Source organism: Myotis brandtii, unplaced genomic scaffold (genome assembly GCF_000412655.1).
Source record: "Myotis brandtii unplaced genomic scaffold, ASM41265v1 scaffold1167, whole genome shotgun sequence".
NCBI lineage: Eukaryota > Metazoa > Chordata > Mammalia > Chiroptera > Vespertilionidae > Myotis > Myotis brandtii.
The window spans coordinates 1,303,860-1,319,459 of NW_005354039.1; the positions used below are offsets into that span (position 1 = coordinate 1,303,860).

General features: G+C 40.8%; 1 protein-coding gene across 1 annotated transcript in view; it reads left to right on the top strand.

Annotated features, from left to right (window-relative positions):
* Positions 1-8,255, top strand: part of CRK (v-crk avian sarcoma virus CT10 oncogene homolog) — a 30,753-nt gene extending 22,498 nt beyond the window's left edge. The window contains exon 4 of the mRNA XM_014529690.1: positions 4,975-8,255. Within this exon, the coding sequence (XP_014385176.1) occupies positions 4,975-5,112 (138 nt within the window). The 3' untranslated portion in view covers positions 5,113-8,255. The remainder of the gene's footprint in view (positions 1-4,974) is intronic.
* Positions 8,256-15,600: the final 7,345 nt, after the last annotated feature.

Genomic DNA, 15,600 nt, shown 5'->3' on the forward strand with positions numbered 1-15,600 from the left:
TAAGACCATCCTGCATATCAGATATTTACATTACGATTCATAACAGTAGCAACATTACAGTTATGAAGTAGCAACGAAAATAATTTTATGGTTGGGTCACAACATGAGGAACTGTATTTAAAGGGCCAGAAGGTTGAGAACCACTGCACTAGGGCCTCATGTGGATAGTCATATTGCCTTTGGGGTTTATTGTTTTTGACTCCAGGAGTCCCCATGTGCTTTGAATGTTTGAGGAGGAAGACCCCATATGGTACAAAGGGTTATTTAATTTAGTACCGTCTTTCTCAAAGTATTTATACATCAAGGCCACAATGGATAGCTTAATTAGCTCAGTTGACTGCTTAAAACTTTAAATCAGCAAGTTTTGTTGCCTTGCTTGTGAAGAAGCTAGTGTAGTTCTGTGGTACTGCAGCAAGGGACTGGGCTCGTCCACACTTCAACCTACCTTTTACTTAGAGCTCTGTGGGATGTGATTTGAGATGGCACTTTGAATTTCTAAAATTAAGACAGTATGCCTGGTTGGTGGGCTCAGTGGTTGAGCATCAACCCAGGAACCAAGAGGTCACCAGTTTCATTCCTGATCAAGACACATGCCTGGGTTGCAGGCTCAATGCCTAGTGGGGGTTGTGCAGGAGGCAGCCTATCAATGTTTCTCTCTCATTGATGTTTTATCTCTCTATCTTTCTCCCTTCCTCTCTCTAAAGATCAATAAAAACATATTTTTAAAAAATCAAATACTGCTAATCTTGCTTAGAATTTAAAAAAATAAGTAAATAAAGATAGTATAACACAGAGAAAAGAGAGGTATTAAAGCCTAGATTTTGGTATCAAGTAGAATGGTGGGGTTAAGGTTGTATTCTGAAGAACCATCTTCTACAAAACACCTAGAAAAGCTGGATGAAATACAACAGACATCCCTTTTTTAAAAAAAATATATTTTATTGATTTTTTACAGAGAGGAAGGGAGAGGGATAGAGAGTTAGAAACACCAATGAGAGAGAAACATCGATCAGCTGCCTCCTGCACACCCCCTACTGGGGATATGCCCACAACCAAGGTACATGCCCTTGACTGGAATCGAACCTGGGACCCTTGAGTCCGCAGGCCGACGCTCTATCCACTGAGACAAACCGGTTAGGGCCAGACATCCTTTTCTTGACACCTTTTTATTTAGATTTGAAATCATTTGGTAAAATGTACTAATCATAAGTATACAGCTCATGGTTTACATGTATGTGCACCTACTGATAATCACCTGATGAAAGTATAGAAGCTTTCCAGCACTCCAGAATGTTCCTTCATATCCCTTGTGTATGTTCTTTAATATCAATAAAATGATGGATTCAGATATGACACAAGATAAGGATATTAGCTGGCATGTCATCAAACTAGCTTCTTAAAAGAAATTGGCCACTTTGACCCCATGTGGAAGGGAACCTAACATGAGTGCCATTTAGATTTTTTTTTTAAAATATATTTCTTTATTCATTTCAGAGAGGAAGGAAGAAGGAGAGAGAGATAGAAACATCAGTGATGAGAGAGAATCATTGACCGGCTGCCTCCTGCACACCCCCTACTGGGGATCGAGCCTGCAACCCAGGCATGTGCCCTTGGTCGGAATCGAACCTGGAACCCTTCAGTCCGCAGGCCGACGCTCTATCCACTGAGCCAAACCAGCTAGGGCCCATTTAGATTTTTGACATAAACACACATCCCCTCAAATATTTTTCTTTTTAATATTTTTATTGCTTTTTAGAGAGCGAGGAAGGGAGAGGGAGAGAGAAAAACATTGATGTGAGAGAGAAACATTGGCTGCCTCCTGTGCGCACGAACACACACACACACACACACACACACACACACACACACACACACACAAAATCAACCAAAAAGCCAGACAGGTGCTCTGACCAGGAATCGAACTAGCCACCATTAGGTGCACAGAACCACACCCAACTAACTGAGCCACACCAGCCAGGGCTCAAATATTTTTCTTAAGTCGTGGACTTGTATTATTCTGGGTTCAACTACAAAAATAGCACTTAGAATGACATGAGTGTTTTGACAGGTAGTACAAATAAAAATTTAAAATGGAGGAAAGAAGTGCTGCACATGCTATAATTGACTTTAACGTAGCAAGGGGCCAGCAGCACAGGGCATTAATTTTAGTGACGTGCTGTGTGTGCGTGCATGTGTGTGTTTAGTGTGGAGAGTCAGGGTTGCTGACAGGTCAAGCACAAGGAAAATTCACTAAGGTATAGTCAAATGTTATGGAGCTGATGCTGTGTGCCTAGCTTCTTTTTCTTTTTTGTATTTGCCTAGCTTCTTGCAACACTGCAAAAGTTTTAAAAATAAGGGAACAAGTGAGATAAAGTCTGAGAATTAGAATTGGGGATAAAGGAAGAAACCTTTCAAACTAATTTTACTAGCAAGGAAATTTTCCCTTGATGTCTGGCCTTCCTCTTCCCAAAGACTGTAAGAAAATCTTTACTTGTCATAGTTGTCCTGCTCAGATGTCAGGAATGTTGAATTGGAAGATTGCTGGGAGTAAACGGAACCCTGGTGCTGGCAGCCTATAGGGATCAGATCTGCTTGCAAGGATGGGCATGCAGTGTGTTCCCTTTCCTCCCCTTACACCATTAGCCTTCATCTTTACAGTATCAGCAAACTGAGCTGCTGCTTTTTCTCACCTTTTTGTCTTATCCCAAATATAATCTTTAATATTCCCTGGTTTCTTTTTGCTTTTCACGCAACATCTTTAGGCCTCTGGTTTCAAGATAGTTCTTTAGGAAATTACAGACAGGCCATTAGGGAAGCTGTTTCCTCTGTGAGTGAGTTCAAGCTGGTTCTAGAGAAGGCCTGGACCTAGACCTGAGTTGGCTTTGCCTGTAGTTGGCCTACAGACATTCTTAGACAACCCCTGGGGCCCTGGCAGCATAATTAGAAAGTTCCTGGTATGGTAAAAAGAGAATAAATTGGCTTTAGAGCCAGATACTTCTGGGCTTAAATCCCAGCCCAGCCACTGACGGTATGACCTAAGGCAGCAGTCGCCAACCTTTTAGACCTCATGGACCACCAGTGGTCCGCCGCTGACCTAAGGTGTATATCGTGTGATTTTTGTAAATCTTAGTCTTTTTCACCTTAATAAGAAAACAGTTCCTGTCCTTTAGGGTTATTACGATGATTAGAAAATAATTAATATAAAACACTCTCTACAGTACTTTATGAACGTTCAATGAATAGTAGTTATTAACTTAGTAAAACCAAATGAAAAGTTATGCTTAGAAACCACTTGTATGCTCAGAACTTAGATGTTGATAAAAGATACTTATAAGCTCTTTTTTTTAAAAATTGATTTTTAGAGAGAGAGAAACATCAATATAAGAGTGGAACATCCAGCCCTAGCCGGTTTGGCTCGGTGGATAGAGCGTCAGCCTGCGGACTGAAGGGTCCAGGTTCGATTCCAATCAAGGGCATGTACCTTGGTTGCGGGCACATCCCCAGTAGGAGGTGTGCAGGAGGCAGCTGATCGATGTTTCTCTCTCATCGATGTTTCTAACACACTCTCCCTCCCTTCCTCTCTGTAAAAAATCAATAAAATATATTTTTTTAAAAAAAGAGTGGAACATCCATCGGTTGCCTCCTGCACACCCTGTACTGGGGATTGAGCCTGCAATCCAGCGTGTGCCCTTACTGGGAATCGAACCAGCAACCTTTTGGTGCATGGGATGAAGGTCAACCAATTGAGCCACACTGGCCAGGGCAAAAGATAGTTATAAGTTCTCTAGTCTAATGACATCTGGGGCCTTACCTCCAAATATTAAACAAAATGTTTATTATTTCGCCACAGGATGAATCTATTTGTCAGACTGACCTTATGTTCTTTTTTTCTTTTTCATTTTTTTTTTTTCTTTTTTTGACCTTGTCTTAGTTTCATAGCAAAATAGCGGTATATCCTTGATTGTCAAAATTTTATTTTTTATTTTATTTTTTAATATATTTTTATTTCAGAGAGGAAGGAAGAGGGGGAGCGAGAGATAGAAACATCCATGATGAGAGAGAATCATGGATTGGGTGCCTCCTGCAAGTCCCCCACTGGGGATTGAGCCCACAACCCGGACATGTGCCCTTGACTGGAATCGAACCTGGGACCTTTCAGTTCGCAGGCCGACATTCTATCCACTGAGCCAAAGTGGCTAAGGCAAAATTTTATATCTGATGTTGCAACAGAAAGTTTTTTATAACAGAAGCAAAAACAAGATGTCCTCTTAATGTTCCCTTATTAATGAACAGGTACCAAGTGGCATTGAGAAAGCAACGAAGTCTGTCAGTATATGGTGGGGTAGGGGTGAGGTTGGTGAAGAAGGTGGGGGCTTTGCAGAGAGCTGATGGAATTTGGAATTTTGGCCGATATCTGCCCAAATGGGGAAAGCCTTGCCTTGGTAGGAAAGTGGTGGGAACATTTCATTTTCTGAAACCAAGTGAAGTATGCTTCCTATGATTGCCCTCTGCTCTGTAAGTAGTAAATAGGCCAGGATATGTGTATGATAGTGGGTTGGGAGATTGTGCTGCTGCTATATGCCTGGGTGGGAAGTTAGGGGAGGACATGGATTTCTTTTCCTAGGCCAGAGCTTGTGGGCAGGCTGGAAGCTAAAGGTAGTGGATACAAAGAAAAGGAACAGTAGGTCACTATAGTTGGACTTGCTCATCAACACTTGATATTTCCAAAAAGTATTGTTTTCTAGGATCCTTTCTATTTTCTGTGTGTTTTTCTGCACTGCTAAAATCACTTCTTTCTGCCTGCATTAACCACAAGTAATCAGTCTGATGGTTGGGGCTTGGGAGGCAGCAAATAGCCATTTCTGTAATGTCAGCCCTAGAGCAATCGTGGGCAGGGTATGCCTAATAGAGATTAGCGTTTCAGCTTTCATTCATAACTGGAAATAAATTGCTCTCCTTATTCTCCTCTTGCAGGTCGGTGAGCTGGTAAAGGTTACGAAGATTAATGTCAATGGTCAGTGGGAAGGGGAGTGTAATGGCAAACGAGGTCACTTCCCATTCACACATGTTCGTCTGCTGGATCAACAGAATCCTGATGAGGACTTCAGCTGAGTATAGCTCAACAGTTTTGCTGACAGATGGGAACAATCCTTTTTTTTTTTCCTTTTCAGTTGCCATCTATACATTTTTTTTTTTACAGATGTCAAACACAATCTAGTTTATATAAGTGTTCTGTTACCTGTGATCATTTTTAGACTGAACTACTACATCCCTAGTTCCATTTACCACGTTCAGGGTACAAAACTGGAGGGATTTGTGTGTTAACTTCTGAATTGGACATTTTAGGTGGTAGCTGCTATGCCTGAGTCTATCAGAGGGATAGGTGGGTATCTTGCCTCCTTTCTTCAGGCAATGCAAGTCAACCTGTGGAAAACTGATGGACAGGAGAGAAGTGTTGCACACTACCTACCCTGATTTATCCAATGACTTTTTTTTTTCATTCTGAAACCATCTTATCAAATGGCAATAGACTGTTCCCTTTCACCCCCAGAAAGTAATCATGTACTGTGTGAATTATACCCAGTGGGATTGCTTTTTCATTTATAGAACATGGCCATTGTATGACTCATTCTGACAGTTCAAATCCTGAGATTTCTGAGGACACTACTAAAGGCATTTTCTTCCTTCTAAGTCAATACTTCATACTTTTTCTTGGGATTCTTTGAACCCTTGTCATCCTTTTCCGCAGATAGGTTAATTCTCATGAAAAGTGTTTATTTTCATTCCAGATGACAAGCAGGATGTGCAGAGCACTTTATTCAGTGCATAGCTTTAAGCCAGTATTGGGTTCACTGAGTGGACAGCCAAACTCAGCTCTCTGCCTTTCCTCAAGGGGTCATAGTAGGTTCACACTGCTATCGCAGCTAAATAGACTCCTGACTAATGGGATCCAGCAGGGACATTTCTCCTGATTCTTTGGAATTCTTAGCTTCTACTTGGAGTGGAAGGACCAATCACTAGAGTATTCCATAGAAGGTTGTGAGGCCAAATTCTGCCCTTTGCTTTATGTGCAACTTGTATAAGTCAAGTTAAAATTACATGAGTTTGGGGATAGGGTTAGCACTTTGAAAAATGTTTGAACCAATCATGAATTACTTAGGTATTATTCATTTCACATTACCAGAATAGTGCATGAAGTACATTATAAACTGCCTTCAGTTTTGGGTCTTTATGTTCAAGTTTAGTTTACAAATCCTTTTAAGTACAGAATGGTTTATATGGGGTCAGGTGCTCCAAAAAATAGATTTCTGAGACCAAAAATGATCTAGGCTATATATACTGTAATATGAAACTTTCAAAGCTAGCTTCCAGCCTAGGAAGGCACTAACTGGTATATGGTATGATACAACCAATAGAAACATTTTATATTTAGCTTAGGGCCTCATTTTAGAAAAGAAATGTATCTTTCTAATTCTTTTGCATAGGTAATGATTAATTTGCATTTTTTGGCGTGCACCAAATCGTGATATCCCAGTGACTAGCACAATGTCTGGCACAATTGATGTGCAGATGTTTGTGTGAGTGAATGAGAGGAATGTAGAAGCTCATTATATGGCACAGGGAAGCCAGCTGGCACAGGATTACATACATTACCACAAGTAAACTAATGCATTGACGCTAATTTAATGTATTTTTACCTCACACTAAGGTAATGCTTGATAAAGACATCAATACTCGACTTTTTAAATGCTAGCATAGTGCTATGCACACAGTGGGTGCTCAATGTTGAATGAACAAATTTGCAATACTAGACTTAATTCCACCTGACTACTCTGTCAAATTTTTAGTTAGAGCACAGATACTGTAAAATTCAAATAAGTACACATGAAATCTTGTTTTTCTGAAAGTATGACATCTAAAATATTTGTAGAGAAACCTTGTCACACTGCTTTGAATATTTGTATTTTCTTTTGCCTTTGACATTATGATATTGGCCTGTAATGTCTATTTTCATCTTATGGAATATTAGTGGAACATGCACCTCTACCCAAATCATAAGAATTTCTCATATGAACTGTTGGGTTGGATTTGGCTGGATGTGGTAGTTGTTGGACCTTAAGAAATCAAAGGACTTCTTAAAAATATCTTCCAAAAACAAATACTAGAGTCCTATTCAATTGCATATGTACATTGTCACAAAGCAAAGTAAACTGAAATTGGCTGCTATATTTTATATAATGTAATCATTTCTGCAAAAGCCCAGTTTTTGGATACTAATATTTGACATGATTCATTCTTATTAATTTGTTGGAATTGTTTATTGTTAATAATGCAAATAGATAATTTTTAATTATCGTTAAGTAACATTTCATTATTAATGGTTTGAAATGGGTGACAAGCAAACCAATTTGAAATAAAATATGAACATGTGCCATTGTATTATAACACTATACACTTTCTTGACAGTAAGATTTTGAAAAAAATGTTTTTTTGTAGCATGTATTGTATATGTTTATAGTATATGTAGTAAATAAAAATATGGCCAAATATTTGGCTTGGTGATCTTTTGAAGAAAGTAATGTTTGAATATTTTTCACAAAAGAGCTACATCTGTTGTGCTTAGGGAATAAGAGATGTGTGCACTCAGTCTACAATCATGTAATGAGAAACAATTGTTCCGTGGATACTCATTAAAGCTGGGATTAATCACTGGTGATGTTTTAAAGGGTCTCCAAAATTCATGAAATACTGAATTGAGGGGAATATAAGAAGATTATTACATAATGATTGGAAATTTGGAATGACCTGAACAGAGAACATCAATGGTTTATATGTGGGTATAAAGAAAAGAAGGTTTGGATGTTATACAATAGGTTTTTAGAATGTTAGTGTAAATACCCAGATATTTTTATTTAAGTAGCACATTTTCAGGATAGATAATTATAAATAAAGTGTGTGAGTACATATACCTAAAATTGACATAATACTCTAAAATAGTTTTGTATTGTGTATGGGTGCTGAAGTTTTAAAATGAAAAGGATAGTCTTTGCCAGTTACTTATACTGTGTTCTGCCTCAGACCCAGAACACATCTAGTTATTGCTATAAATAGCAGAGTGTCAACCCAGCGTTAAATAAAGGAACCTACACCAAAGAGAGTCAACTTTGGCATACACAAGCTTAACTGCAAGGTGACTTAAGAATGTTTCAACTTTTTGTAAAAAAAATAAACTACCAAAGTCTTGTTTTAAAAAATATGTTGAGTGTTGGGTTCCTTTACATAGCCTGGAGTGCTCATACCAGCTCTTATATTTTGTGACCCAGATCTTCAGATCAAGTTCTGTTCCTCTTACAGATATGAAGAGAGAAGAGGCCCCTCCATAAAAGAAAACATTAAAATAGTTCTAAGTTTGGCAGGAGGAGGGTAAGAGTTTGGAGCTTGGCTTCCACACATATCCTGAAGAAAAAGAAATGGGGAAATAAGGTGAGGGGGCATAAAAGAACTAGTTATCAAGAAGTGAGATTCAGCCCTAGCTGGTTTGGCTCAGTGGATAGTGTTAGCCTGTGGACTAAAGGGTCCCAAGTTCGATTCCGGTTAAGGGCACATGCCAGAGTTTCAGGTTCAATCTGTGGTGGGGGGCATGCAGGAGGCAGCCAATCGATATTTCCCTCTCCCTCTCTAAAAATCAATAAAAATATTTTTTTTTAAAAAAAGAGGTGAGGTTCAAAAAGAAAGGAAAGCAGTGTTTGTGGATCTTCTCTGAATACAGAACAAAAGCAAGCAGAAATAAATGAGCTGCCAGGCTTGCTTTTGGTCAAGGGGATATTTCTGTGGTTGGCCTGGTTTACTTAGATTTTAGACCTTAATTGAACCCTACCAAAGTGGGCACTCAAATATTGACTAGATCAGGGGTGGGCAAACTTTTTGACTCGAGGGCCACAATGGGTTCTTAAACTGGACCGGAGGGCCGGAACAAAAGCATGGATGGAGTGTTTGTGTGAACTAATATAAATTCAAAGTAAACATCATTACATAAAAGGGTACGGTCTTTTTTTTTTTTTAGTTTTATTCATTTCAAACGGGCCGTAGTTTACCCTCGGCTGGACTAGATGTTCAAATGTTAACTGGCTTAGGCAGACCTTCTTTGTCTTCCCACTTCAAATGAGAGAGAGTAAAGACATTTTAGTCTTCTGGGAGTGGGAAGGAATGATTAGCCATGTGGAGGTTGACTGGTTCAAAGCTTCCTGTTCCCTTTAGAACTTCATGGAGTTTCTAGCCTCATTTCAAGCTGGTGGGGTATATGGGCTTCTCCAAGGTTCTGAGTACCAGCAGGAAACTAGGAAAGTGGAGCACAGATGAGGTCACAGACCAGTCCCTCCTTTTACCTTTATGCTTGGGAAGTATATTCCGAGAGTAAAAATGAATTTGGTACTACATAAGGGTATAATAACTGCTAGTTGGAAACGTTGGGGATACCCTAGTGTTTTGTGTAATGCACTCTGCCTTTTTGTGCCGGTTCCTTTGCGGATCCTAGGCTTCAGGCCTAACTGAATTCCCATGAACCCTTTATAGCTGGGGGTTCTAACAATGTCTTGGCGGCCTTGGCTGTGTTGCCACAGTGTCCAGAGCTTACCAACACTGGGGTGACAGCAGTCTTAACCTCACTCATTTTGTAATTTCTTTTGAGACGACATCATATGAATTCAAGTACACCTACTGCCACAGAAAGGAGTTGTTATTTAATCCATTATCGCTAAAGGGGGGTGGTTGACTCCATATTTTGTTGGCTATCTGGGTGCTTCAATGATTAACAATTTTGATCAGATTACAGTAGTTCTGTGTGGTAGCTCCTGTGGAATAGACTCTGCCTTTGTGAATCTTGCATTCTACGAGTATCAGGACAAAAACCATATCCATAACCCTGACTGGGGCCCTGGTGACTTTCTGAACTTAAGTGTTATAGTCAAGGTCACAAAGCTTTGTGAATAGACTGCACCATTTTGTGAGTAACCAGTAGAAAAAAGGCACCCCTTCTGTGTGGACACAGCCCTTGCTAAGCCCACAGCTTGAAACATGCAGACAAGAGTGTGGTGTGGATTATAGCTACCTCAACTGAATGTCCCTGTTCGTTGCCCAATTATACCTGACATTAAACATTAGCTTTGATTATTGTGCTTAATGTTAAAGTTGGCAGCCCATTTATAGACATCCCTGTCCTACAACCAATTCATCTCCATGTCCCGCCAGCTCCACCTCCAAAATATTCCCTATTGCACATTTGTAGACCTTCACCACTACCACCCAAGTAGCTACCGTCTCTCCTGTGGACCTCTACAATAACCGTCCTCACTATTCACTTTCCCCAATCTGCTCATTACAAAGCAACCAGGATGATCTTCCCACGAGGCAGACTTGATCATGGAACTTACTTGCTTAAAAAGCTTTCTAATGGGCCCTACCGGTTTGGCTCAGTGGATAGAGGGTCAGCCTGTGGAATGAAGGTTCCTAGGTTGGTTTCTGGTCGGGCACATGTCTGGGTTGCATGCCTGAGGGCGGGCGTACAGGAAGCAGCTGATCAATGGTTCTATCATCGATGTTTCTCTCCCTCTCCCTCTCTGAAATGAATTTTTAAAAAAACAAGCTTTCTAATGGTTTCGTCTTGATCATAATCTGCATTCCAGAGGATGGCCTACACAGAAGTGATGGCCTTTCTTTCATCTATCTAGATCTCCGTGTTCCTGGCAGGCTTTCCTTTTAGCTTCTCATATGGGCAAGCCTTCCCCATTCTAAGAACCTTCCCTCCCACAACTTTCACTTATCTCTTGATTCCAGTTTAAATGTCCCTCCCTTAGAGATACCTTCCTTGAAGCCCCAGATCCCATTTAAAATCATCACATCATTTGCCTTCACAGCACTCCTCTCAGACTGTAATTATATATTTCTCTGATGATTACATTCCATCTTCTCAGACTATAAAATCAGCTCCAGTAGGACAGAAGCTACATCTGATTTAATCATCATTACATCTCCAGAGCCCAGCACAGAACTTGGCTTGCAATAGACAATACATATTTGCTAAATCAATATTTTCCTCAGTAGGACTGAGTGCTGGATAGTAACAGGGACCTAGCTGGTTACCTCTCAGCTGCTCCCTCCTCCCCATTCCCCATCCTGCATCTCTGGTCCTGTGTATGCTCAAAGGGTGTAGGTTCATTTTAATTTATTTTATTGATTTTAGAGAGAGGAGAAGAGAGAGAGAGAGAGACATCAATTTGTTGTTCCACTTATTTATGCATTCATTGATTGATTCTTGTATGTGCTTTGACTGGAGATCAAACTGGCAACCCTGGTATTAAGGAGTGACTCTCTAACCAACTGAGCTTCCCTGCCTGAGTGAGTGTAGGTTCATTTTAATATTGGTCAGAGTAAAACCCAATTAGAAAGGTCCTTCCATTGCAGAAACATGAGATGCTTTTCAAAGCCCAGTCTCAAGGGTTTAGGTGCTTCCCTGTGGCCATGTCCCTTTTCCTTTTCCATAGAAGGGGAGGTGCCTGGATTACTTAGAAGGGAGCTATATTCCCACAATGAAGATGATTCACTTGGATCTTATTTTTAATTTCTAACTTTAGCTGAATTCCATGACCTAAAATGCCAATTGTAATGAAGGTAGCTTAATATATCCTACACACTATTCAAAGTAATTACCCATCCTGTTATTATTTAGGTCTCTCATAATATAGATCTCAGAGGCAGCAAGTCAAGAAGGCAACCAACAGGAGCAGGGTCCTTGCGCATTCTCTCTCTGCATTATGGTGAAGGGCATGACCCATCCTAATGTCAAGGTAGGTTGGAAGTAAAGAGAATTGGCCTGAGTCTTGGGCCCAAATCCTTTTAGGAGTCTTGCGATATAACAAGAAAAGGGAGAAACCCAGATCCCATTCCCCAAAAAAAGAACGTAATGAGGATGTGGTTTATTTAAAATTTTTGGACACATCTTTTCTCCCACTAGAATCAGGTCCTTCCTCTACTTTCACTTTTTCTTTGAATAAAAAATTGCCCCAGTTTCTCATTTCCCTTGTTAGGCATGCCTGTGGGATTAGGTTTATGACTGTACCAGCTAGTTACTTCTTGTTCCTTAGCAAGCTCTGCATATGATCAAGGACAATCTTTTTGTTGTTGTTGTCATGGCAACTGACATTTACATAAGCAAAAACTGAGGGGAAACATTTGTTGTTTTGGAATGATTTGTGGTAAATTGTATTGTAATGGAAAGATAAAACAACAACTTGATGGGCTAGCAGCTAAAATTGGAGCAACAGAATGGACTTTTCCTATTCCTTTTAATGAGATCTATTGGATAGGTACCATCTTTGGCTATCAAAAACCCTGCAATACCTAGAACAAAAGGAATGACTGTGATGATCTTTAATTCTGTTCTTTTTTTAAAAAAATTTTATTGATTTCAGAGAGGAAGGGAGAGGGAGAGAGAGAAACATCAATGGTGAGAGAGAATCATTGATTGGCTGCATCCTGCACAACCCCTACTGGGGATCGAGCCCATAACCTGGGCATGTGCCCTTGACTGGAATCAAACGTGGTACCCTTCAGTCCCCAGGTTGACGCTCTATCCACTGAGCCAAACCAGCTAGGGGTAATTCTGTTCTTTTTTTTTTTTTTTAATATTTTTGTTGATTTTTTTACAGAGAGGAAGGGAGAGGGAGAGAGAGAAACATCAATCAGCTGCCTCCTGCACGCCCCCTACTGGGGATGTGCCCACAACCAAGGTACATGCCCTTGACCGGAATCGACCCTGGGACCTTTCAGTCCGCAGGCTGACACTTTATCCACTGAGCCAAACCAGCTAGGGGTAATTCTGTTCTTTTTTTTTTTTTTTAATATTTTTGTTGATTTTTTTACAGAGAGGAAGGGAGAGGGAGAGAGAGAAACATCAATCAGCTGCCTCCTGCACGCCCCCTACTGGGGATGTGCCCACAACCAAGGTACATGCCCTTGACCGGAATCGACCCTGGGACCTTTCAGTCCGCAGGCTGACACTTTATCCACTGAGCCAAACCGGTTAGGGCCCTAATTCTGTTCTTAATCACGTTTTTTGTAGCAATTAGGATGTGGTGTGTGTGTGTGTGAATGTGTGTCTGTTCCAAAGCAAAGGTTATTGATCCAGAGTCTTTTGAACCTTATGGAATCCACAGATAGATCTCATAAAGGATGTGGCAGAGATTGCTTACTCAATTCCCTGTTGTCTTTGTTCTGTGCACACTGCTCGACTACATTTCCCATGCTCCCTTGCCATTACCTATGACTGTGTGACTGAGTTCAGCCAATGGATTGTGCAGAATTGTCTATACCACTCTCAGGCCTGGCCTATGGAAACCTTCCATAGGTGCTTCTACATGCTCTTTCTTTCCATCTGGCTGGAATAAAGATGACGCCCAAGGCAGGGCCTTCATCCACTAGAGCCCTAAATGACTGCATGGAGAAGGACTCTGGCTTAGCTAGCAAAAAATAAACTTCTGTTCAACCATTTTATGTTTTAAGGTCTTAATGATTAACAGCAGTTAGCCTACTCTGACTTATACAAGGAAGTTGAATTAGGGAGGTGAGATGTTAACCAACTAGCAGGTTGTTAGGACCACGCAATGCCAAAGCTTTGGAGAAATCAGTAAGCTGCTTTATGCATCTCAGATAACCTTTTTTTTAAAAAAAAATATGTATTTTTTTATTGATTTCAGAGGGGAAGGGAGAGGAAGAGAGAGATAGAAACATCAATGATGAGAGAGAATCATTGATTGGCTGCCTCCTGCATGCCCCCCATTGGGGACCAAGCCTGCAACCCAGGCATGTGCTCTTGACAAGAATTGAACCTGGGACACTTCAGTCCGCAGGCTGACGCTCCACCCACTGAGCAAAACCAGCTAGGGCCAGATAACCTTTTTTTTTTTTTTTAAATAGTATAAGCATGTCCCATGTAATACCTGAAATTGAAATTTAACTGGACATTCTGTATTTTTATTTGCTAAATCTGGCAACTTTATCCCTGTCCTGCCCTTCTGAGAAGCACTGCTGCAGGGCTGCTGCTCTTTCCTCCAGTGGAATTGAATCCCTTCAGAAGCATAAATAATCCATATCAGGACAGTTGGGGCCAACCAGCTCATTCCGTAGCTTGCATTCCTGTCATCTTTGATAATTGCCCCAAGTCTCATTTTGTTACTGGCATCTTTAAGCTATTCTGAGTCTTCTCTTCCCTTACCATACATAACCCCTTTTTTGGACTCTACTCCATCTTTGTAGCTCATGCTATCCATCCTGTCAGGCTCTCTACCCTCTGTAGTTATCAACCAATCTTCCTCTCATTTATTAAAGACTAGAGGCCCAGTGCACGAATTTATGCATGGGTGGGGTCTGGCCCGCCCGATCATGGCTGATTGGGCTGGACAGGGGGAGCGGCCTTGGGCAGTTGGCCAGCCATGCCTCCTGGTCGAACTCCTGGTCAAACTTCCAGTTGAGGGGACAATTTGCATATTAGCCTTTTATTATATAGGATTTTGACATCTGGTTCACAGTCTTTACCTCAATGTCTGTTATCATCTGGGGTGACCCATCTGCCAGTTTGGCCTCATTTTTTTGGGTATCTCAGCTCCATTGTGTAGCACTGTTACATCCCTGGAATATGAAACATCTTATTTTCTGACCATTAACTTCTAGTCTTCAGTTCTCTCACTGTTTTTCCAAAGCCCAGTTCTTCCATCTTGAGGAACCTTCTAGTTCCTAAATTCCTCAACAATTAGCCGCCTTCTAATCTTTCTTTTTTTCATGTTGATAATAAACATATATATAAAAAGTCAGGTTGCCCTAGCCCAGTGGTCGGAAACCATGGCTCGCGAGCCACATGCTGCTCTTTGGCCCCTTGAGTGTGGCTCTTCCACAAAATACCACATGCGGGCGCGCACGTACAGTGCGATTGAAAGTTCGTGGCCCATGCGCAGAAGCCGGTATTTTGTGGAAGAGCCACACTGAAGGGGCCAAAGAGCCGCATGTGGCTCTCGAGCCGTGGTTTGCCGAGCCGCAGTTTGCTGACCACTGGGTTAGACCATTGTCCCGATACCCAAGGTTTTGGGTTTGATCTCTGGTCAGAGCATGTACAAGAGTCAACCAATGAATACATTAGTAAGGGGAACAACAAATTGATGTTTCTCTCTGTCTCTCTCTTCCTTCCTCTCTTTAAAATCAATAAATAAAAATTTAAAAAAAGAAAAAGACAGTTCAGCCACATGGCGCAGTGGTTGAGTGTCAACATATGAACCAGGAGGTCACGGTTCGATTCCCGGTGAGGGCACATGCCCGGGTTGCGAGCTTGATCCCTTGGTGGGGGGTGTGCAGGAGCAGCTGATCAGTGATTCTCTCTCATCACTGATGTTCTTATCTCTCCCTCTCCCTTCCTCTCTAAAATCAATAATAATAATAAATATGTATACTTTTTTTAAAAAGAAGAAAAAATATCCTTGGGTGAAGATTAAAAAAAACCCTTCAGCTGTGCACTTATGATTTGTACACTTTTTGTTTGTATGTTACAATTCATCA